The sequence below is a fragment of the Rhinolophus sinicus genome, linkage group LG13 (assembly GCF_036562045.2).
Source record: "Rhinolophus sinicus isolate RSC01 linkage group LG13, ASM3656204v1, whole genome shotgun sequence".
Lineage (NCBI taxonomy): Eukaryota > Metazoa > Chordata > Mammalia > Chiroptera > Rhinolophidae > Rhinolophus > Rhinolophus sinicus.
In genome coordinates this window covers 45,969,905-45,995,514 of record NC_133762.1, presented here as the reverse complement: position 1 = coordinate 45,995,514, position 25,610 = coordinate 45,969,905, and the positions used below count along the sequence as shown (strand labels likewise).

The window sequence follows — 25,610 nt, the reverse complement described above, 5'->3', positions numbered from 1 at the left end:
ATGGAGGAACAGGTAAACACTGTGCTTGCATCCTCTGATGACCACATCAAAATTACAGCTAAATTACAGAACAATCATCATTGAGAATCACCTGAAGTCTAGCTGAACAGAAGTCTTACAACTAAAGACATACAGAAGAAGCCACATTGAGACTGGTAGGAGGGTCTTAGATGTGGAATGGGCTGGTCCCACACCCATGTGTGGTAGTTATAAATCAGGAACGATATCTCAGCTACAGATATCCTAGCCCCACATCCGGCTCCCCAGCTCAGTGTTCTAGTGCCAGGAAGAGAAGTGCCCACAACTTCTGGCTGTGAAAACCAAAGGAAATTGTGGCTGAGTGAGACAGAGGGTGACTGGTGTCCCAGGCATTCCTCTTAAAGGGCCCACACATGGACTTACTTATTGATGGACTCACTTGCTCTGTGCTCCTGTGCTGGGGGAGCAGCTCAAAAGGCACCAGGGACATGTGGGGAGAAATTTAATTGACTGGCTTCAAGGTAAGGGCTGGAGGGGCAGCTTTCTCCCCGACAAAAGTGCTGAATGAATCCATTGTTTCTTTGTTGATCCCTCTCCCTTCCCCACATGCAGAAGCAGACAGCCGCCATATGTGAGTCTCCATTAACTTGGCTGACACAATTCACACCACCCTGGTGATTCCCTGAGACCTTGCCACACCCAACTTGCAGGTCAATCCAAGCTACTTCCAGTGGCTTTTCCATAAAAATGGCCTGTCTTTGCTCTTACTACAGACTTTCCTAAAATCTTTCAAAGGTTCACCAACCTCAAATAAGGAGCATCTGGCCTTGGTGTGCCCTGTACCTCTTGCTAAGCAGCCCCAAGCCCAGCATTAGCAGCAGTTAGCCTTGGTTCACAGCTTAGCCTCTCCCAGGCACCTTTAAGCCCAAAGTACATGGAAGACAACTACAGACTGCTTTGTTGTTCATGCCATGTGGTCCTGAATAGGGCACAGGGAGTGGATTAACTTGGCCTGCAGTGGGGTACCCTCCCAGGAGGCCCAGGGGCTTTGGACCATGCCAGAGCACCACCTGGCCACCTTCACAAATGTCACACCTAAAGGGCAGACTGAACATGCACCAGAGCCCATCTACAGAGTGTCCTGCTCTGTAGGGTCAGTCCCTTAAGAACAGCTCCTCCACTGTAGTCATGGCCAGTCCTCACAACCAATCAGCCTGAGGGTCAATCCCTCTCACTGACTTGCAAACAGCAACCAAGGTTCAACCACAACAGGAGGGCACCCACAACTCATGCAAGGGACACACCTGCAGCAACCAGATCAGGTGACTAGGGAGACTGCACCACGGGGTCCCACAGAACACTTACTGTGTAAGGCCATTCTACTAAAACTGGGAGACATCACCCTACCTAATATATAGTAACAAACACAGGGTGGCAGCCAAAATGGAGAGATAAAGAAAGATATCCCAAATGAAAGAACAGAACAAAGCTCCAGAAAAAGAACTAAACAAAATGGAGACAAGCAAACTCCCAAATGCAGAGTTCAATGATCTCAGAGAGAACTTTAGCAAAGAGATAGGAAACATAAAAATAGAGACAGAAAATATAAAAAAAGAACCAGTCCAAAATGAAGAATATTATAATTGAAATAAAGAACACATTAGGGGGAATCAACAGTGGATTAGATGAAGCAGCGGTTCGAATCAGCAATGTAGATTAGGTAGCAGAAGACACCCAATTAGAACTGAAAAAAGAACAAAAGAATCCAAAACCTGAGGACAGTTTAAGGGGCCTCTGGGACAACATCAAACATACCAACATTTGTATCATAGGGGTACTGGAAAGAGAAAGAAGGGAGCAAGGAATTGAAAACCTATTTGAGGAAACAATGACGGAAACTTCCCTAACCTGGTGAAGAAAATAGGCATAGAAACCCAGGAAGTGCACTGAGTCCCAAACAAGATGACCCCAAAGAGGCCCACACCAAGATACATCATAATTAAAATGCCAAAACTGAAAAGACAAAGAGAGAATCCTAAAAGCAGCAAAAGAAAAGTAGTTAGTTATCTACAAGGGAGCTCCCATAACACTGTTAGTTGATTTCTCGATAGAAACTTTGCAGGCCAGAAGGGATTGGCAGAAAATAATCAAAGAGATGAAAAGCAAGGACCTAACACCAAGATTACTCTACACAGCAAAGCTATTGTTTAGAATCAAAGGACAGATAAAGGTCTTCCCATAGAAAAAAAAGGTAAAGGAGTTCATCAACACCAAACCAGTATTACAAGAAATGTTAGAGGGACTTCTTTAAGAAAAAGAAAAAGAGGCGAAAAAAATATAAAAAAAAAATGCATAAAAATGGCAACAATTACATATCTACCAACAACTCCTTTAATTATAAATGGATTAAATGCTCCAACCAAAAGATATAGGGTGCCTGAATGGATAAAAAGAGAAGACTCTTACAAAACCTGCCTAAAAGAGACTCACTTCAGATTGAAAGACACACACAGACTGAAAGTAAAGGATGGAGAAAGATATTTCATGAAAAGGAAGACAAACAAAAAAAGGCTTGAGCAACAACACTTATACCAGACAAAACAGACATTAAAACAAAGGCTATAACAAGAGACAAAGAAGGACCTAATAATCTCACTTCTGGGTGTTTATCCAAAAAAAAAAAACACCCCAAACACTATTTTGAAGGGACATATGCATCCATATGTTCATTGCAACATTATTTACAATAGCCAAGATATCCATCAATGGATGTCCATCAATGGGTATCCATCAATGGATGAATGAATAAAGAGAAGGTGGTACATATATGCAATGGGATATTACTCAGCCATAAAATAGAATGAAATATTGCCATCTAGAACAACATGGATGGATCTAGATATATTGTGCTGAGTGGAGTAAGCACAGATACAGACAAAGCCATATGATTTCACTTATATGTGGAATCTAAAAAAAACATAATAAACAAACAAATCAGAAAAACTCATAGATATAGAGAACATTTTGATGGTTGCCAGATGGGAGGGGGATTAGGGATTGGATGAAGCGGGAGAAGGGATTAAGAAGTAAAAATTGGTAGGTATAAATAGTCATGGGGATGTAAGGTATAGCATAAGGAATATATTCAATAATATTATAATAACTATGTATAGTGTCAGATGGGTACTAGATTTATCGAGGTAATCATTTCATAAGTTATATAAATGTCTAATCACTTTGTTGTACTCCTGGAACTAATAGAATACTGTGTTTCCCTGAAAATAAGACCTAACTGGAAAGTAAGCCCTAGCATGATTTTTCAGGATGACATCCCTTGAACATAAGCCCTAATGCAAGTTTTGAAGAAAAATTTAATATAAGACCTGGTCTTATTTTGGGGGAAACATGGTATTGTATGTCAACTGTAATTAAAAAAATAAAAAAGTATTAATCAAAAATAAATGATAATTCAATTTCAAGTGATTTATGTAAAAAAGAAAGCATTAAAATCTGGAATAATATTTTTAGGAAAGTTGAAGTCCTGGTTCTGATTAAAAAATTTTAGTTGATCCAAGAGATTTTTCAGAAATCTATGAAATTGTTGCAATGAGCAATTCTGTATAGATTTTTGCCTTCTCAGAACACCCGGTAAAGAAGTAATTTTCTTCTCCCACCCTCACATTCTCTCTCCTCTGGTTTATTCTTCTACATAGATTTCTATCTGATCTACAGCACATTTACTTCTGTGTATTTACCTGTGTGCTTCCTCCAGAATGCTTGCTCCCAGTTTTCTACAATGTTGTATCCCTAACTCTGGAGTTTTGGCTGACACAGATAAGGCACACAACAAATGTGTGTTAAAAGAATGAATGAGCCGGAATCCCTTTATAAACAATTTCTTCTGGGGACAACTGACTTTCAGAAAAGCTCATGTTTCTGTCAGGCATTATATATAATAACAAAAGCTGTCCCTTTACTGCAGGCACTATACAAGGTACTATGCATGTTGGCCCTGGAGATTAAAGTTATAATGTTATAAGACAATATTGACAATTAAAAGGATGGAAAATATGTTTTCAGAATGAAATGATGTTAGCAAATCTTAACCTTCTGGCTGAGCAATTTCAGTGGGGGAAAATGTCCTACAGAATATCACAACTATGGAAGGCAAAACATATTCTGTAGTTTAATTAATTCTACCAGGAACATCAAGCAGCTGCTAGAAAAATGTCAATAGATGTAGTCCTAACGGGGAATATTACAGGGCTCAGAAATCAAAACCCCTAGAGAAAATTAGTTGGTACGAACCCACAGAGAGGGGAAAATTGAATATGTTTTACACATATTTTGCATTAAGGGTTGATGCAGTATAAAGATATGCAGATTGATTTATAATATAAATTCTATATTCATTCTTAGTAAGAGATTCTCTGTCACTTACTGAATGTTTTTAATTGAGAGTTAGTGAATCTCATGAATTGGTCATTTTTAAAATGAAATGTGGTTGTATTTGAGTTAGATATTTAAAAAATATTTTGCAAATACTTAGTATTTATTTATATTCATCCATCCCTCCCATCATCCATCTATATACTGAGAAATGAAGTATATGTATAACTCAACAGGTGACTAACAGGAGGCTAAATAAGAATTATTGCAAGGCAAGTATAACGCTGTCACACAGACAATGTTTCATTGAACTGAAGTCTCTCCAAGCACAAATTATAACATAGAACAAACGGGTGACTTGGTTCTCAAAGATAGAAAATTGATTAGGTTTGTAACATAGTCTTGGAGAGTAGCTTCTAAAGGCCTCAGAGTATTAAAACTGGCTGGCATTTTATTCATTCCATTATAAGACTTGAAGTTGATGTTATGTAAATGTTGGAATAAACCTCTACTATCATCACTAAAGAATCAGAGGTCAGGTCAGTACATCTAGTGTTGCCCAGAAGACTGTCAGAGCAATAAGGGTTGAAAATTTACAGATCATAATGTCCAGACAATGAACACTGTCCTGACGTGACCCCATAGTTGTGATCCATGATGTGAGAAGCTCTGTAAGGGCATAGATATAATACACAGACTTCAAAGTATTCTTAGGTTCGTATTCTTAACTTGAAGAAAATTGTAGGAAGGGTAAGGATCATCACTAGTATCTTATAAACATGGATGAAGAAAGCTCTCCTTTTAACATGTTCATTACAATGCTCTTTTAATGGCATTGGACATTTTTAGAGAAAGCATCAAACTTGAGTCAAGTTTTCCAGAATTTCTGAGTTTCATGTTTGATGTGTCTTGCCTATATTTTAGTTAGTTCTGTATGCATCTGAAAGGCTGTCTATTTTAATAGATTAGCAACTCCTTAATGAAGAAGCCATGTCTAATTCATCTTTCTAGTCATCTAATTCATCTTTCGAGTCTAGAATAAATATTCTTTATTATTAAAATTTTTAATTTAAAATGTTATTTTTTCATTCTTTGTCATGTTAATTGAGCAGCTACTATGTGCATGGTCATGGGCTATGTCTGCCTAGGTACCAATTAAAAAGGTACTAAAATGTCTGTCCTTAAGGAGAGGGTTGGAAAGGAGATGGGGTTGGAAGTGACATGAGGTGAGAGAGAATGAATTGGGATAAGATGTTTAGATGAAATGGAACGTAGTTTTCACCTATATTTTCTTTTGCAGAGTTATTATGTCAAATGCCTTATTCCTAATGAAAAGAGATCTCCATAATTCTAAATAGATGCCATTAGTTGGAAGTATTTGAATTACACTTGTATTTGGCAGCTGAATTATTTTTAGAAGGAATTTTAACACTTGTTAAATATGACAAAAACTCGGTCTTTCACAGGCATCAGTTGAGTATTATAAGGATTCAGATTAAGGTGACAATTTTCAGAAGTTTCCATTGAACATACCTTGGCTACTTCTTCTTGGAAAGCCACGAGGTTCAAATAAGAGATGTTAACTAAGTCAGGCCCATACACCACTGTTATCATGCGATGTTCCAGGCGTCCAATGTTCCCCACATCCAAAAGTTCACGTAATTTGGGGTCCTGGAAAATAAATGTTGAATAAGGTTAGTCTATAACTAAAGATTCCAACATGGTAGCATAATTCAAAACCATTAGAGTTACAATGCCTTCAAACGTTGCCTTTTTTTTTGTACTAGAAAACAGTATGAGTTGAAGTCCCTCAACCCCCAATATGGTCCAGAGAGGTGAAGTAATTTACCCAAAGGTGTGCAGAGAGAATTTCTGGCTCAAGACTTCTGGCTCTCATGGCATTATGCTAAGTGAAATACATCAAATAGAGAAAGACAAATAATGTACGATATCACTTATATGTGGAATCTTAAAAGGCTGAACTCATAGACACAGAATGGAATAGTGGTTACCAGGCACTGGGATGGTGTAAATGGGCAGATTGATCAAAGAGTACAAACTTCTACGTACAAGATGAATAAGTTCTGAGATCTAATTTACAACATGCTGTATTATATAATTGAAAGACACTACGAGAGTAGATCTTAAATGTTCTCACCTCAAAAAAGAAATGGTAATTATGTGATGTAATGGAGGTGTCAGCTAATGCTATGGTAGTAATCATTTTGCAATATATAAGTGTATTAAATCAACACACTATACACCTAAAATTACACAATGCTGTATCTCAATTACATCTCAATAAAGCTGGAAGGAAAAACTATGGTTCTCAGTCAAGACATCTTTCTGTCATACTGTTATTAAGCACCACATTTTTTTTTTTTGGTATTGACAATAAAATTATCCGTATATATTTTTTTTATTAGTTTCAGGTGCACAAGACAAAGTAATACTTAGACGTTTACCATTTATATCCCTCACACTGAGTACCATATTTTTATGTGCCATAATTCTCCTTTTATTTCCTCCAATCATCCATGAAATCATGTATTGAAAATCACATCCCTCTCCTCAATTCCTGGACACATTAATGCAAAGAAGATGGTTCTCAAAGGTGCTAGAATGAAGACATGATAATGCCATCTGAAGGTGGGGCAGAAACATAGCTGAGGGCCACAGCCTGGACCTCCTCCAGCATGGAGTACCAATGTAAAGAGATAGGCTGTTACAGTGGGCAAAATGGCAACACATGCCATGAATATGTGGATTTCAATTCTATCCTTAGAACGTACTGGGATTTAGAAAAAGAAAACTTCTTCAGTCTTTTCAAAAAAGCTGCATTCTTTGGGACATCCCAAGTGAGAATTCCTTGGAGATATACTCCTGCTGGGAAAAGGAAATTTCCAAACCTTCCAAATTCAAATTAGGACCGAAAATAGGACCTCAGTGACCTTGGATGAATTTATTTTCCTTTCATAGGCCAGGTCTTGAAGGAAATGAGAGGTCCATGAGGAAAATCAGCATCAAATCAATCACTCAGCAAATCTGCAGCCAGCTTCTGAGCAAGGAATTCACTTGCACTCTTATTTATTTAGCTAAATGCTGGGCCAACAGGGCTGGATTACTTAGGTTGGTTATTCTGATCTTCCTTCTGAGGTTTTTACATACACCTTCCTTACAAAGAAAGAGCGGTCATAAAACAAACAAACAAACAAAACCTTTCCAGGTGAGTTATTTGATTTTGTGCCATTAATTCTCTCTTTAAGTTAATAAACCTTTCTTCTTAGTTTGGCTGCATGAATAGGCACATTTTCAGGTAAGTTATGAGGAGAGAAAATCCCACTTCAGAACTTTGTCCAATATAACTGAAACTTCAACTTGACTACTAACAAGTTGAAAATTTATCAAGTACATCAAGCCTCATAGAAAGATCAAATGATATCACAAAAACATCAATTTGCATGAACTAGAAAAGGAGAGGAATACGGTAAAAAATGTATTAAATAAACAGTAATAGCAAAAGGGGACATTTTTAACATTCTAGCATTAATGAAAGATTACAAGAGAATGTTAAAGAAGAATGGACTTTTTAGGAAGACTAAAGAATGATACCAGCTGCTCTGTGAAATAACTAATTGTTTCACAGTGTATTTATTAATACTGCTGAGGCAAGGTTAGAAGAGAAAATATATTTGATCAGTACTTAAAAAAATGTTTTTTGTATACTTGGAAGACAAAAATAATTCTCAGAAACTACCTGAAAGTTATAATTATAATCACAACTTTTAAATCATTGATTACAGAGTGCATCAAATCTTTACTTCTGTAACCTTTAATAAGAAAATATTTGGGAATGAAAGGATTCTGTACTTTAGTTCATTTCTTTCTTACCTATTGACTCACCCTCTGGCTTTTTTCTCTCCCAAGCGTTTTCTGTTCAGTCTGTATTACTTTACTGCCTAATTCTCATGTCCATTCAAAACACTTTTGTCCACTTATTAGTTGATTGATTAAAGAGTGCCACCTCTCAGAAGTGCAGAGACTAGGTGTGAGGGTCAGGTAGTTCACTTGAGTTTTCCTTGAACTATAGGAATTCCAGGCAAGTAGAGAGATCTCAGAGGAGGTGGCAGAATAGAAAATAATTCTGAAAAGGGCTTCTGGAATTCTTACTGTCCCTAACAATATTGTTAGGTACAAGCATCGGGAACTTATAAGAAAGATGACCAACTCTTTGTGGCATCTCTGTCAAAAGTTTCCCGCTCACCAAATATATGGTGATGGAAGGAGAACTGACTCTTGGTGGTGAACACACAATAGGATTTATAGATGATATAATACAGAATTGTACATCTGAAATCTATGTAATTTTACTAACAATTGTCACCCCAATAAATTAAAAAAAAATAAAAAGATAATAAAATAAAATAAAAAAGTTTCCCGCTAATGGTTGTTTACATATATTAAAAACAAACAAACAAATAAAAACTATTGGATTTTATGTCGAAATTTTTAAATTAAGTATTTAGAGGTTTTGTCTGAAATTGGGGGGATAAAGCAGGTTACCAAAATAATAATCATTGAATCTGAGGGTTAAGTATTTGAGGATTCATTATGTAAGTCTCTCTACATCTTAGATGGTTAACATTTCTACAATAAATAATAAAACATTACTGAGCATAAACGAGAGGAACAGTTCGATTTGAGAAATATTTTTTCTTTTTCAATTATAGTTGACATTCAATATTGTTTTATATTAGTTTGAGGAGTACAGTGTAGTGGCTAGATATTTATATAATTTATGAAGTGATCCCCCAGATAAGTCTAGTACCCACCTGGCACTATACACAGTTACTATAACATTATTGACTATATTCCCTATACTGTACTTTACATCCCCACGACTATTTTGAAACTACCAATTTGTACTTAATCCCTTCACCTTTTCCACCCAGTGCCCCAAAGTGGGTCCTATCTGATAACTATCAGTTTGTTCTGTATTTATGAGTCTCTCCCTCTCTCTCTGGTTTATTTTGTTTTTTAGATTCCACATAGAAGTGAAATCATATGGTATTTGCCTTTCTCTGTCTGACTTATTTCACTTAGCATAATACCCTGTAGGTCCATCCATGTTGCCACAAGTGGTAAGATTTCATTTTTTATGGCTGAGTAATATTCCATGTATATATTATGTACCACTTCTTCTGTATCCAGTCATCTATTGATGGGCACTTAGGTTGCTCCCATACCTTGTCTATAGTTAATAGTGCTGCAGTGAACATAGGGGTGCATATATCTTTTCGTATTAGTGTTTTGCTTTTCTTTGGATAAATATCCAGAAGTAGAATTGCTGGGTTATAAAGTGGTTCTATTTATATTTTTTTGAGGAATTTCCATACTATTTTCTATAGTGGCGCACCAGTTTGCAATCCCACCAACAGTGCATAAAGGTTCCCTTTTCTCCACATCCTTGCCAATACTTGTTTTTTGATTTATTGATGATAACCATCTGATAGGTATGAGGTGATATGAGAAATATTTTTTCAATAGAAACCACAATATTTAAAAATTATATAGTTCTGAAAGTAAACAGACATCTTTTAAAATATATCATATACAAGTTCCTTCCTAATGTTCTTTTCTTGATGATGGATCACAACTAATTTTTAAACTATATTTTAATTTCTCTTCTACCATTAATCATTTTATTTTCTTTAAAACTATACCTTTTCTTCATTTATTTCCTTTTTAATGACACTTAATTTTGTTATATTAGAATCTGTCCCTTTAGAAATGACTTCACTTTTTACCTGTACTTTTACGTTTTCTCATTTTGAACATAGCATCCCAAGCTGAATGATGGCTTCAAACCTTATTCCTCATTATTGAGCATATTGCTATGTGAGGGGTCTACTGAAAAAGATATTTGTCCTTTCAAGTAGCAAAGTTGCACTCAGTTGGTTTCAGCAGAGGAGATCCTCAGAGACTAGGCAAAGGGGCAATTATCTAGAAGGTTAAATAGCAAAGGCTCCAAGTTTTGGGAAGGAAATTAATGGAAAGAGATGACTAAAGAAGTGGTAGTTTCTAGGGTACATCACTTCCATGTCGGGGGATGTAAATGGTTGCACTTCAAAAATCAAATAAAGAAAATCAAAATAGTAACAATAATAAAAACCTACAGACAATTTGCAATGACAACCACTTTCTCCAAAAACCTATTCTACTGAGGAATTTTGTGTCTGAGTGTTTCTCATTGATTGAATCTCCTGATCAGTTTTCAGAGAAAGATTTACTTACTCGGGTTACTACCGGACTCAAATACATGTTTTGGTCCCTGTAATTGTTATAAATCCCTGGAAACTTTTAAAAAGAAAACAAGCGATCCACACACCTCTGTAAAACTGTTTAATTTCTCTGTTGGAAAACACTAAAGAATTATAGCTCAGGAAAAAATAAGAGGTTAGGTAAACTGGGAATTTCAGTTTTCACTAAGTTGTCACTTAAGGCCTGCTTTTCCCAGAGGATATCCTAGATATGTCTCCCCAGTTAGAATTAACCAGACCAACTAAGAATCCTGACAGATATAGTTTAACTGCACTTTTAAAGTTAAGTTTTAGGTCACCTCTAGTCCCATAAGAGTTACAAAATAGAGATGATTGTTTGACTAAATAACCTCACTTTGTCTCAATCACCAAGATTTGTGATTAATTTACTTCGCGTCTGTTGCAAAGAAAGTCAAGTTGCTCAAGTTAATGATTTCCATTTCCAGGTCATAGGCCACTGAAGAAAGTAAAGACCGCTCTACACTGGAGACACAAGGACTCTATTACAGCCTGTGTTACTATAATTGTAATATATCATCCAAAATATTACAAATTAATGGAAGGAATAAACACAAGCTAGGAGATAACTTTTCAAAGAGTTAAATGCCAATTTCAACCTTCATGACTTTTAAGAAAAACTATTTTATTTGTACACCAGATAGCCAAAAAAAAAAAAATAAAAAAAAACAATAAAATATCTTTTCAAGACCTCTAGATTTCATTTTTAGCACAGAAAAAAAATGCTTTCCTTATTTTTGATCCCCATGAAATATATATTTACTGGATTTTAGGCTTATGAACAACTTGTATATTAGGTGAATTTTATTCCCAGCGCTTAATGCAATATTATCAATCGGAATTACAGTTATATGGATGTAACTTTAACCCATCACTCATATAGAGAATCAGGTATAACACGCAAGTCTTCCTATAGTCAGTACAACAGTCGGAAATGAAACAGATGGATTCCTTGTTATACTTAAGTGACATTCATATGCTCGAACTTTACAGGGATAAAGATACCTCTTTTCTGAAAGCAGAGCAAACTCTTTTTAGGCTTTTATTCAAATTCTGTTGTAAAGGAGAGATAAAAACTTATGTGCAGGATAATTCTCCAACAAGCCCTTGAATTTAGTAATTGCCTCTTAAACAAACAAACAAACAAAAAAACAGATTAACAAATTCCCTCGGAATCAATACTTATCCTCACACTTTTCACTTTAAAGGTTTCTCTCTCTTTTTTATGAATGTGATGAGGAATACCATTCTCTTCTTTAGGATGTACCAGTAGCTTGGGCAGTGGAATGCATCTCACTTTTTGGGAGGGTTTAAACAGGAAGGGACATATGACTTCTAATTGCCTGCTTTGCACCCCAGGGGCCTGTGGATTTTTACGCACTGGAATAGTAATGGCTGCACATGTACATTTTTCAGGCAGTTAGATGGCAGCTTGTGTCAAAGAAAGCTGGGGGGATAGTTTCAACATGAGTGACAAACTATTTATACTCTAGAATTTTTAAGTTTGACAAATATTAACTAGATGATGAAAAGGAAACTAGCTGCTTTTTCCATTGGCTTTTTTTTTTTTCACTGCTATGTATTTCATGCATTTACTTTTAGTAAGGATGATTGTACAAATGATTAAACTTGACCTTTTGGCTTCAATTCTTTCCTAGGAAGGCAAGTGGTGCCATAAGATCATATTTCTTTCCTATTATAATTTTACATTTGGATTATTTTCTATTTTTTTGAAGTGCCTACAATACGGAGATGACTCAGATTGATGCTGATTTACTTAAGTTTATGCTGTCAACTGAACTATTTGCACTATTTTGATATAAACTCCATTAAATTGGATAGTCTATGTAACAATATGATATGCAGAGGGCTTGGCCTTCATAATCAGATGTAGTTGGAGTTGGTTGTCCCTTCCTATCATTTTATAAAACGGGGAGAATTACCTCCCCAAACCTCAGAGTTCTCATTTGAAAATTGGGGGGGGGAAGGGGGGGCCGGGCCAAACAAAAAACATAGCTACTTCTTGATTGTAGTTTGCAGATTAAACAGAGGAGAAAAATAACGAACAGCCAGAATGGTGTTTGACACAAAGTTACTAATTAAAAGAACTTAATATAGTTATATTTACTATTGTTATAGAGAAATGAACCGTTAGGAATCTAAATTTCTTTGCTGCCCTGATGAAATGTCTTCAACTTTGGATCCCATAAAATACATGAAGATTAATCAAAAATCAGGAAAATATTCTTATGACTTATAGTCACTTCTTCAACTCTGGAACATTTTCAATGCACCCATTCATAGTCCACTGGCCCACCCCAGAGGTTACTGTACAGAGTTCCCACATAGTCCTGGGAATGTGTTCTGATCATGGAAATACAAGGGAGTTGGCATCCCTTGGTGTAAAGACTGTCCACAAATGATGGATGGGAGTTGACAGATCAATATTCAAGCTTCCAGGCTCTTTGGGGGACACTCTGAAGTGTGTTCTTTACACTGTCCTGGAGTGGCCCTGGCTGGATTGAGCCTCGGTTGCCCAAAGTGGTAAACCACGAATTAACACACTATTTATTGGCTTTCTTTCCTCCTTGTCTCCCTTTCCCACTCCCTTATGGTGCTTCCTGTGATCACTTTCAAAATAACTTACTTGCCCCGAGATCTTTGACTCATATCAGCTTCTGGAGCATTAAGGCAAACCTTCTATAGGCCATGCATGTTTATTGAAACCGAGGAACCTCACTCAGGTAACGCAACTTCTTGAAACGAGAGGGTTTGTCCAGTTCTGAAAGTGTCTTTCCCTTGGATATTCCCATATCCTGGGACTAACTTCCTTCTTCCCAGAAATCTGGACACTTAATTTCAATCCCCTTTTTTTGCTTCTTCTGAATATCAGCTGCCTGACTGCCTCCAGCATCCCTTTCTCTTCCTTTCTAGCTTTTGAAACTACACTAAACCACACCCGGACTTGTTCCTGGAGAGAAGGACAACCTCAAGTGGTTAAATTTTTAATTAACTGCTAGAATGCTACTTAGAGAGTCCCCTTGAATTTTATTTATCTCTTCTCTATTGCTATTACCAAGGATAACTGCATTTTAGCTGTGTGGATAGGCCCAGGAGCAAAGGGAATCTTTTTCAGGATAGTGGCCTTTACATGTATAACACTTTTTTTTTTCTTTTAGATTTGAATAGTGTGTTAGCTTTAGCTCAATCAACTCATGCTTGATATTTTCAGGCTATTTTATTTTGGTTGGAGATGCATAGCCAGGTCAAGTGAATTTCCTCTTCTCCAACAATAGATTTCTTTACTTGTACATTGAGACTTTCAGGGGGGTCAGTGCTTCTAGATAAATTTCAATATTGCCCAAGTTTTAGAAAAACAAAGAGGCCTGTTTGTTAAAAGACTGCAGATGCATTTATGAAGTTCTCCTGGTTAGTGAGTCCTTTATTGGCGAGTTATTTTATTTTATTTTATTTTTTATTTTTGTATCTTGTTGCAGTGTCTGCCTCCTTACATGGCACTTTGATACATTTAGATGATACTAAAGGGGTTTCTGGTACCTCAGAACAAAAATTAAAATCAAACATATCAAAGAAGAAGGCCCAACAATTCTTTGATAATGACAAATGCAAATAATGCTCCTTTTGCAGTTTCTGGAAAATCCATGTGTATATGCTAAGGGCTTTTAACACCGGGAAAGAGGCAGCAGAAATTGTATCCTTCTGCCTGATTTTGAGTTTTGGCTCTGCCAGTTAAAAGCAATGTGACCCTTTTATGACTCAGTTTCTTCATCTGTTCGATGAAGATAAAAGTAGTGTCCCTCTTAGAAAAGGTTATTATGGGAATAAATGAATAATTACATGTTAAGTGCTCAAGGCAGCACATAATGAGCTGTGAATAGTTGAAAAATCAATCAACAGCTTGCAAATGAAAGACAATACGGTAACATCTACTGAGTAATTTAATCTCTTCTAGACACCAGAACATTTATATCTATATCTCTATCAGTAGCTATATATCTCCTTATGTTGTGACATGTCAAGTAAGACATATTCTCTTTACATTTATGTACATATAGTTTCTGTATATTTGGCTATTTTCTAAACACATGCATTTTAATTTTATGTTTCTCTTAATTCAGTCTTCCATAGGGAGCACAATACAAGGAGTGTTACAGGACAAATCATTTCTAAAACTTTTATGTTTCTTGCTCGTGCATTTAACTAGCTTTGAAATATAGAGAACTTGTTCTCTCTGAGCTTCAGTTTAGTTTCCACACAATGTGAATGATAATAATGCCTGCTCACCTTAAAGCGTTAGTGTGGTGATCAAAGTTAAATCTGCAAACTGTACTATGTGACACGTAGAGAAAGAATTCATATATTTTTGTGGTGACTGGTAATCATTAACTTAGATAACTATAATGCAAAAACGTATGACATGACTAAGTCAATGATATCATTAATTTAGTTTAAGTATGACATGAAAAATTGCAGTGAAAAAATTATTAGCTATTTATTGTTTTCTTATTAAAATTATAAAGGGTTGTAGGAGTTTAAAGGAGAGAAATTTTCCTGTCAATCTGCTATAGGTAACTGAAGGTGTTTGAAGTAAATAGGTAATTCATCTGTAAGTGTCCGAATATAGATGTGAATGTATGTTTGTTAAAGACTATAGAAATATTTCAAGATTAAATATTATTTGATTTTCAGATTTATCTTCTTGTTTTATTTACATCTCTTTCTTTTCCATTACTGTGGATAAACTCTATTCCATAATGTATTACTCCTTCAGCAATACAGGGACATAAAATTCTTTACAATTCAAAGTCTGGAGGAGGTCTCACATTTACTTTTATATGAAATAACTAGTAGCATCTAAATAAGCCCAGTGTAAAATATGCCTTTTAATGTTTGTGCTTCTCTTTGAATGTAAGAAAATGTCTTCTATAAAATGCCTTACTACCATCCATCAAAATAAGCCAGCATTATACATGAAGACCAAAGTTGTCATCTCTAAAACCACAACTTTCAATAAGAAACATTTATCTTGAGCATTATATGAATGTGTCTATTTAGTAAGTTTAGGTAAGTTAATAATATCTCTACACCATAACTCCATCACTGAAATTGTTAGTACAATTACAAACGGGAATGAAAAGGGAACTCAAGGAGGTTGAAGCCCTCTTAATTTTATAAAAAATGTATAGAAATAGTAAGTATTCCCAGGACATTATTGGCCATTTCTCTGCATTTTACTTGTCGACCTGCCCTAATTAATTTTTAGGCAATTGCTTTTGTTCTCAAATATCATTCACCCTCTTTTCACCCTTTCCCCCCCTTTCTACATTCTCAGTCATCTTTTCTCTAGGGGATTTTGTAAATCCTTTGGAACCTGGCAAATCAAATTTTTCACATCATCCTAAGAAGACAATATTTAATGTATGAAATGTTTTAGGATGAATTGTAATGTCTCCCACCTAAATTCATATCAAGAGAACTCAAATGATCCTATTGTCAAGAACTAACTGAAATTATTCCACATCTTCAGATCTCTAATTAATTCATTCAAATATTTGCTTTATGATTAATTTATAGCAAACATAGTCTTAGGTACTCAAGAAACAGAACAGTATATAAAGTGGGAACAAGAGGATATATATACTTTCATCTTTCTTTCCTTAGGGATTCTCACTCAATACCTCTTCATGAAATATAATTTAGAAGAAGTTAGAAGGCTGACTTACACTTTTATTTCAATCTAGTGATTTCCTAGCATTGTTGGGTAATTTCAACAATTAAGTACAAAAAAAATGGATTACCTTGAACTATGAATAGGTTGCCTCTCACGGTATGTTGGTATGTTGGTATATGTTCTAGGCTTTCAAAGAAAATAAATCAACAAAAACCCCAAACCCAAGCAAACAAGCAAGAACACCCCTCCACACACACAGTCCCAAATTATAGCATGTACTGATTTTCGTGGTATAAATATTTCTGCCATAGTCTACTCAAATGACATCACTGAATTTGGAAGTTGAAAGAGATATGCAGGTGTACTGAAATTATGTACTATTATGCAGTGTTTCCCTAAACTTATACAAGAGCTATAAATAGGCTCAAGCTCATAAATCATCACAAAATACAATGAAATAATTAGGAAGTTAGGAGTTTTGAATATTTGTTATCTTTGTGGTATATTTAAAGTACACTGTTGTTTTTTCAATATAATTTATTTAGTAGTAAATTCATATTCTTTAATTTATCACAATGGCCATCCGTGTTGAACAACCAGGAGCAACTTTACCCAAAATTTAATAATTGACCACCATGAACTGGTATGAGCTGGCTCCAGCACATCACTGGCTGTGTCCAGATGTGGTCTGTAAAAGTTAAAACTTAGAAGAAAGACTGCTGTGATACTGGGAAACGGCAAGATATCAATCTGAGCAGCATTGCCTCAAATCTCTGTAGGTGTTAATTTTTCAATTTTAGCTCCTTTATGTACGGTTTTCTTATTCCTGGAATGAGATTGCTGCACAGTTGCTTTATTGTCGCAGATACCTGTCCTTCGGCCTTATCTGACATACTTAAGAGGTGCCCACTCCGGGTCCTTTCCAAGAATGGTCTTGTGCAGATCTCCGCTTCCTGTGCTCGATGCCTTTAGGGCCAGGTCCCGGACTATCAGCTTCAAATACAATGTAGTCCTCCTCAGAGGGAAATGGAATAAGGGCATTTCACTCCAAAGTATAATGACTTGCATGTTTTTCTCCTTGTTAGCAAATCTGTTTTTAGGGCCACTTTGCTATTGACTGATAATCCAAAGGCTCCTTTGTGGACGAACATTCCTGGTGTTTGTGGGCATCTGTCTCATGTGCTTTATTCATCTAGTGAACAAATGTTTATGAAGCACCTGTTATTTATCTGGTATTGTGCTAGTTGATGGAGCTACCTTGGTGAACAAAATAGATGTTATATACCTGGTGGTTCTTACAATCTGGCGAAGAAACAAGCATTAAATTAATCAGAGAGTCACTAAATAAATGTAAGAAAGCTTAGGAGGGTTTTTAATTAATGACATAAGGGAGGTCTTCCGTAAAGAAGTATTGATGAATTGAAATTTGAAAAATGGGAAAGAGTCTTAATCAGGTGAAACAGTGGTAGTAAGAAGCATATTCAAATGCCCTGTGGAAGGAAGAAAAGGAGCACACATGAGGAAGTTAAAAATTATTGGAGGAACTTGGGGGAAATGTACCTGAGCAATAGGTAGGCTTGGAAGTTGGTTTGTCCTTGTTAAGGAGTTCCAAGCCCTCAAGCAAGGGGGAACCACTGAATGATTTCAAGCAGAGAAAGAGGGCAGGAACCTGTAGCATTTCAGGCAGGAGAGGCTAGAAGCTCAAACCAGGGGCATAGTGGTGCAGCCAGACAGATTTGAGAGACAAGGAGGAGGTAATGTCAGCTTAACCTGATGCTGAATTGGGTATTGGGGTTGAAGAGATAAAAGTGTCAGCGATACTCCCAGGTTCTGAACCACTGAGACAATGGTATAGCCAAGAGACACAGGGATACCTGGAGAAAGAACAGGTTTGGGGGAGTAAATAGTATGATCGTGAGTTTGGTTTTTAATATGCTAAGTCTGCAGTGCCTTTGAGACTACTCCTACCGCGCAATCATAAATCTGATTACAAAGGCCTTATTTACTAGGGAATGGGTACAGAAAATGAAGCCCCTGGTTTCAGTTTTATCCTGGAAAGGATTCTAAATACAGCAAAAGCAACCGGCAGAGCAAGATGTCAAATAGATTTGTTACACTTTCTCCTCTTCTGTGGATTTCAGGTCATTGTTCTTTAATCCCTCAAATATTCTTTTTTTCTTTAGATTCCCATGTTGAAGTCATATTATATCTTTGAAAATGTAGCCTGTGAAAGCCAAATGCAGTATGTACATATAAAGAACACTTCTAAAGGGACTCAGAGGTGACACATGTTGGATAAGTGTCCACTGAAGACAGATGGTAGCAAAGATTTCTGTGCATTGTTACAATCCGTAGTGGAAGGTGGCATTTGAAGTATAAAGGTATTTTATCAAAAACATTGATTTCAAAGGCTATTATGTTTACGAGGGTGATTTGAGTAGTGATTTAGAACAAAAAAGCATCTTCAAAGTGTGATATATTAGATGTTTCTCTACATACAACAAAAGAACAATGAACCGCTGTCTTCCTTATGAATTTGATTTCCCCAATCCAAGTGATCTGCAAACTTCTTAAATATTTTAGTAGTATTTTCAGGGAAACATAGGATGGAATAGTATGCAGCTGTTAACAGTGATGTTTATTACAAATTTTAAAGATTAAAGTACAATGCTTATGATATATCAGCTGTTAAAGCAACACTAAACACTTGTACGTATGGTGTTAACTCTGAGTAGAGAGAGCAAAGACTGTAAGAAAATTTAAAAAATATATTAGCAGTGTCTATTTCTACATGGTGGGATGATAGGTGATTTTTTTTTTTTTTTTGGCAGATGGAAGAAACTTCTGACTATGAAGATATTGCATACTCTTATAAAAAAAATCCAAGTAGTTTAGAAATGTATAATGAAATGAAATTAACCTGGAATTCCACCAGCCAGAAGCAACCACTGAAAAACCTGTTGCAGAACATCTTTCTAGACGAGTGTTGTTTAACGGAACTTTTTGTGATAATGGAACTGTTCCATATCTGTGCTGTCCAATGTGGTAGTCATTGGCCACAAGTGGCTACTGAATACTTGAAATGTGACTAGTGCAACTGAGGAGATGGATTTTCAATCAAAATTAATTTAAATTTAAAGAGTCACCATACGCCAGTGGCTAGCAACTAGAGTATAGTTCCAAAATTTCTGTACATACACACACACACACACACACACACACAAATAATTTTGTACAAATAGGATCAAACTGCACATATATATTTGTAACTTTCCCACTTATCAATATACTGATGAGATGTTTATATACACAAGCATATGTTGCTCTTTTAATTGATTCTGCAGTGTTCCATTATATGGATGTACCATAATAGGGACACATGTCTCATCATTGAATAGGTTTTATTGTCATAAACAATGCTTCAAAGAACATCTTTGTGTATATATTACCATGTGCTTTCATGTGCTTGACTCATGATCTACTTGGGATAAATTCCCAGACTTGGCACTGCAAGGCCAAAGGGTATTCATCTCTAACTGCTGACAGATATTGCTGGATGCTCTCTAAAGAGTCTTTACTAGTTCACAGCCCCAAAATAGCACATGAGGTCACAAACATGACTTACTGGCAATTTTTTTCATCTTTGGCAGTCTACTGAAAAAAAACAATATCTTAGTATTTTTGCTGTGTTTTAAAAATTACTAGTGAGGGTATCTGTTCTTTATTGGCATTCACATGTCTTTTATGGTGTGAACTGTTTGTTCAGGCTGTTATCCCTCTGTTCTAGAAGACATTTCTCTTTATCTGACTGATTCAAAAGAAGACTTTATATTTATTGACCCTTTGCCTGGAAAACATTTTGTAATATCTTTTCCAAATATATCATTTTTCTTAATGCTTGTCATGATGCATTTTTCCCCTAAATAATTTTTAAAAAGTGTTTAATTTTCAACTCTATCAATCTTTTAAATTATTTTTTTCTGATTTATTGTCATGTATGGAAAGGCCTTCCTTATCTTGACATTACAAAAATATTCAGTTTATACAAATTTACTTTCTCTTCACTTATGTATTTTGCAAATGTTTGAAAAGACCATGCACATTATTATAAGACGGAGAAAAATACAAAACATAATTATTTTTAAAAAGTAACTAAAAATCAAGTTTTTGTTCAAATGGGAACATGTGCTAATAGTTTCGTTTCATTTATACATGAGGGTTTACAAATGCTAGACTTTGTAAGAGAATCTTTTGCTATTGACTGAAGATTACATATTGATACAGAAGGGGTCTAGCTGCTAGCTCATGTTCTGAATTTACCATTGTGAGGTTATTATAATACTCAAAGGTATGCTTAATGGGCACAGCTAATGAAGTCAGTATTCAAATGTTTATCATCACTCCTAGAAGACCTTGAAATGGCTGTGCAATAGTCATGCTCTGAATAAAAATGCCATAATTAATGGTGGTCATTCATGTCATTTTACATGATTGCTGTTTGAGCTTTATGAGTGGCACACAGTTCCATAATGCACCTGAATAAAAATGCCATAATTAATGGTGGTCATTGATGTCATTCTACATGATTGCTGTTTGGGCTCTATGAGAGGCACACAGTTCCATAATGCATAGGGGAAATGACAAACTCCAAATGATATTGGATAGTACTGGACACTGCTTGAACAGCCCTTACATGTGTTCTTTTTTCTTTCAGAGAAAGAAATACTTTTTTCATTTGCACTTTTTTTCATACATTCAACAAACTGTATACTTTTATTTCCATTCTCTGTGCTAGAGCTATGTTTATAAATGAAGAATAGTCTTTGTCATTGAGGTTCTAATGTACTGGTAGAGAAAGAAAATACACAGATCCTTTGGGGATAATGGAGTAACTACTTGTATGAAGGCCACCTAATTTTGTTTAAGGAAGTTAAAAGGGTAAACTATAAAGCTGCTTGGTATGTCAACAAAGAAAACTTGAGGTGACTATACCTCTTAGGAGTTTGAAGACACATGAATAGTGCAAAGGTAAGTTGATCAAAGAGTCATGAAGAATTTCTTGCACACTCAACCAATAAAACTCCATAAACTGTCTTTGGCCAATAAAATTTTTTTAGTCCATATAATTAGCCCTCCTGGTAATCCACCCTCATGAAGAAGTTGTTTCTACAGGTTCTAGAAATGAAAAACATGGAAGTCACATTCTCATGGATTAAGGAACTCATAATTTTTTTATTAAAGTCTTAACAGAGGCTTCTAACATTTTAGAATAGTCAGGGCATGCTGTCAACTAGGTAATTTGATGTGAATGAACTGACTACAATGGAAACATTTCTTGGTGATCCCATTGTTAAAGATATTGATGTATTTTAATCTTTTTTTTTTCATTTGTTTTGTTTTTATTTTATTTTTTTAGTTTTTTGTCTTTTTAAATTTTTGTTCTTTTTGTGGTTTTCTTTGTATTTTTTTCTATTTCTTCATTCTTTTTCTTTTTTTGTTATATTAATGCATTTTAATTTTAACTTAATATAAGAACTTTTTACACTAAGGCTTAATATTATCAAAACCAAAGTACTCCCTTGTATTTCACAACTAAGAATTCAAGGAAGTGGGGCCTAATGGGCCAATCTTGCATACATATTCTTAACCTTGAAAACACAAGGGATTTTATTTTAAAGTAAAATTTTAAATCCACATAGAGCTTGGCTCAGATAAGTATATGGGTGTCAACCTCAATCGCACTCCGATATTTCATCCTTACTGTCCATAAATAAAAATAAAAATAAACAAAAGTAAAAATGTAAGTAAAAATCTCCTCCATAATGTGGAACCTAGATGGATTTTCCTAGAAATCTTTAAAAAATTATGGCACATTTCATAGATGATTATAGTCTAGCATTTAAGTTTGTTCTTTAAATTGGAAAATTTCTTAAATTAAAATGCATTTACTTCAAGGGAAACTTATCACTATCATAATGAATTTGGACCCAAACCTCACACTATGTACAAAATATTAACTCAAAATAAATCAGAGACCCAAATGTAAAAGCTAAAGTTACAAACATCTTAGACGAAAAGAGGTGTACATTTTTGTGACCTTAGGTTAGGCAATGAATTCTTAGACACCAAGAGCATAAGTAACAAAATGAAAAATAGGTAAACTGGACTTCATGAAAACTAAAAACTTTGTGCTTCAAAAGATACTCTCAAGAAAGTGAAAAGACAACCAATAGAATGAGAGAAAATATTTGTAAATTCTATCTGATAAAGAACTTAAAAGATATACTGCTGTTGGAATGTGAAATGGTGCAGCCAATTTGGAAAACAATTTTGCAGTTTCTAATGATGTTAAACATAGAGTTACCAAATGACCTAGCAATTATACTCCTGTGTATATACCCAAGAGAAATGAAAACAAGTCCGAACAAAAACTTGTACATGGAAGTTCATAGTAGAATCATTCAAAACAGCCAAAAAGTAGAAATAAACCAAATGTCCATCAACTGGTGAATGTATAAACAAAATAGGGTGTAATCTCTATAATGGAGTATTATACAACAGTTAAGAGCAATGAAGTACTTTTGTTACATGCTACAACATGGATGAATTTGGGAAATGTTATGCTAAGTTAAAGAAGCCAGTTAAAGACCACATGTTGTGTGAGTCCATTTACATGAGATATTTAGACTAGTCAAATCTATTCTGACAGTAGGTAGATTCATGGTTACCAGGATCTGGGGGGAGGCAGGAAGAGGAGTGATTGTTAATGAGTACAAGATTTCTTTTTAGAGTGCTGAAAATATTCTAAAATTATATAGTGGTCATGGTAGTACAACTATGAATATACTAAAAACCACTGAACTGTACAGTTTAGAAGGGTTAATTTTTTTGGTGTAACATGGATGTTCATCCATCCATGTACCCCCTAAAGTACCAATGTGTCCTCATCATGATGTGAAAGAAGTTGTTCTATGTCTCAGACAGAAGACATGGGTGAATCATGGAATTCAGTGTTTTGGGAGAAAACCAAAATATTTTTACTCTTGGTGGGCGATTGCGCTTTCTTGGCCTAATTATGGTAGGTGGTGAACTGAAGGGAAGCAAGATGGTTAAAACAGTAGAAGATGACTAGGTGGATACTATGGAATCAGCATTTATAATATGCACAGCTTTTCAAGGATACATTACGGTGGCTCAATGACTTTTAACTCTTAACTCTCTTTGGCTGAACCTACCCATTCCCATTTCTTCCAAATGCTAGGTTGTTTCCAAATTTTTAATCTATTCTTATGCTCTAAGCCACAAATATAAATGCTTGAACCAGGTCTGGCTCCTTTGGGAAATGTATAGTGACAGCATAAGTCTATTTAAAATCAGTAACTTAATCCCCAATAGCTAACACTGTTTTTGCTCTACTGACCTGCCTGCTATGTAAATGAGAGAAAATGAGTGGGAAACAAGTTGGAGGAAAGTAACACTCTCAAATCAATAACGTTTTCTTTATTTTGGCAGGGAATAAAAGAAAGGTATTTAACTTTTGCCAACCTCAAAAGTCCCAGGAATGCTGGTTCCAGTTTTTTAGGGTACATTTAAAAGATTAGTGTGTCTATACTTATAATGTCTCAGAACATTTTAGATGCTAATAGTACTGAATTATACACCCCATCACTATTGTACAATTAATTGATAATTATTGCATCTTCTAATTATGATGAAGTAAAATTTTAATCCATTCAAATATTAAAATCTGTAAATAAAATCAAGCTCTTTTTGGAAACCTAAATAATTACCTCTAATATTTTTATTTTTTATCCTCTTTTGTTCATTTATTTATTCAGAAAAGATTTGAGCGCCACTATGCCAACTGGTTCATATTTGTGTTTTTATAAAATGCATTTATGAAGCCTTTAATGAAAGGCATTAGTGTCTCATGCAAGAAACCATCCTGTAAATCTAAATATAATTTTCTAAACATCAGAAAATTTTTTCTTATTTGGATATTTAACAAATGTTACATGGTAATGTAAAGCTATCTAATTTAGGTGAGCATGATAAAGTGTTTTTTGAGGTGAAACAAGCTTGCCCTGTGGGTATACCCTTTTCTTTTAAGCCAGAGATGATTTCCAGCTCATTTTAAGTTCCACTTACTACCTTCAGTAAAGAGAGCAATTTTATTTATCAACCATGCGGTAGAGCCCAAATTCTTCACAAAATCCCAAAGCTCATTCTCAAAGAAATTTTTAATTTGCATGTGATATTAGGTCCTAGTTTATGTAAAACTGGGAGCTTCTTTCTGAGTTAGGCATGTTATTTAAGCTTTGTGCTCTCTCTAACTATTTTAAACAAGTTATATAAAACATTATAGGCATATTTATAGATTTATTTTATTAAGGGATAACATACATGCATTAAAGAGCACAGACTGCATGAATTTTAAGTGTACAACTTGGTATACATATATTCTAGTCGTTTTTATATCTAACTTTTAAAAATTCTCATTTTTCAATCTCTCAAATTCATCTATTTTTAATCATCCTGACTGCATTCGTTCGTTCATTCATTCAGTCATTAAATGTAGATTTATCTGAACAACAGATATAATGTCTACATTGTAGAAGCGCAATAACAATAATGAATGATAAAATTTCAGAAAGTTGTAAGTCAATGAAGACAATAAAATGGGAGAAGGTGAAATAGTGAATGAGTTGGGAGTAGATGTGGTGAGGGAGGGACCCATGTAACATAACCCAGATAACAGAAGAGGAGTCCCACAAAACTTTGGAGAAGAAGGTTCTAGGCAGTGCTAATACCCTAAGGTGGGAATGCACTGGCTTGGTCAAGGAACATAAAGACCTGGGAGGCTGGAAGACAGGAAGAGATGGGGACAGTGACCTGTGAGGAGGTGGATGGGGAGCCCAATGCAGGGCCAAGTCACTGGGCTCTTATAGGCATGGATTTTTATTTGAAACATGGAGGAAAGCTGTTAGATTTAATGCAGGGGAGTGACATGATTTGATTTATAGTTTAAAAAGTTCACTTTGTCTGCCATGTGCAAAGTTAGAGGCAGGGAAACCAATTAGGAAGTTATTTCAAAGTCTATTTCATGGTGGTTGAGCAAATGTGCAATCAGTGGAGATGGAGAAAAGTTGGTTCATCTTGGATGTAATTTGGGCATGGGGGCAGTAGGCCTTTTGGAGGGATGGGATGTGGGA

The 25,610-nt window shown here is 35.3% G+C and overlaps 1 protein-coding gene across 2 annotated transcripts in view; it reads right to left on the bottom strand.

Moving 5' to 3' along the window:
- Window positions 1-25,610, bottom strand: part of PLCB1 (phospholipase C beta 1) — a 680,752-nt gene that overhangs the window by 230,454 nt on the left and 424,688 nt on the right. For both annotated transcript variants that reach the window (XM_074317198.1, XM_074317199.1), the window contains exon 3: window positions 5,902-6,039. In XM_074317198.1, the coding sequence (XP_074173299.1) occupies window positions 5,902-5,982 (81 nt within the window). In that variant the 5' untranslated portion in view covers window positions 5,983-6,039. The remainder of the gene's footprint in view (window positions 1-5,901; window positions 6,040-25,610) is intronic.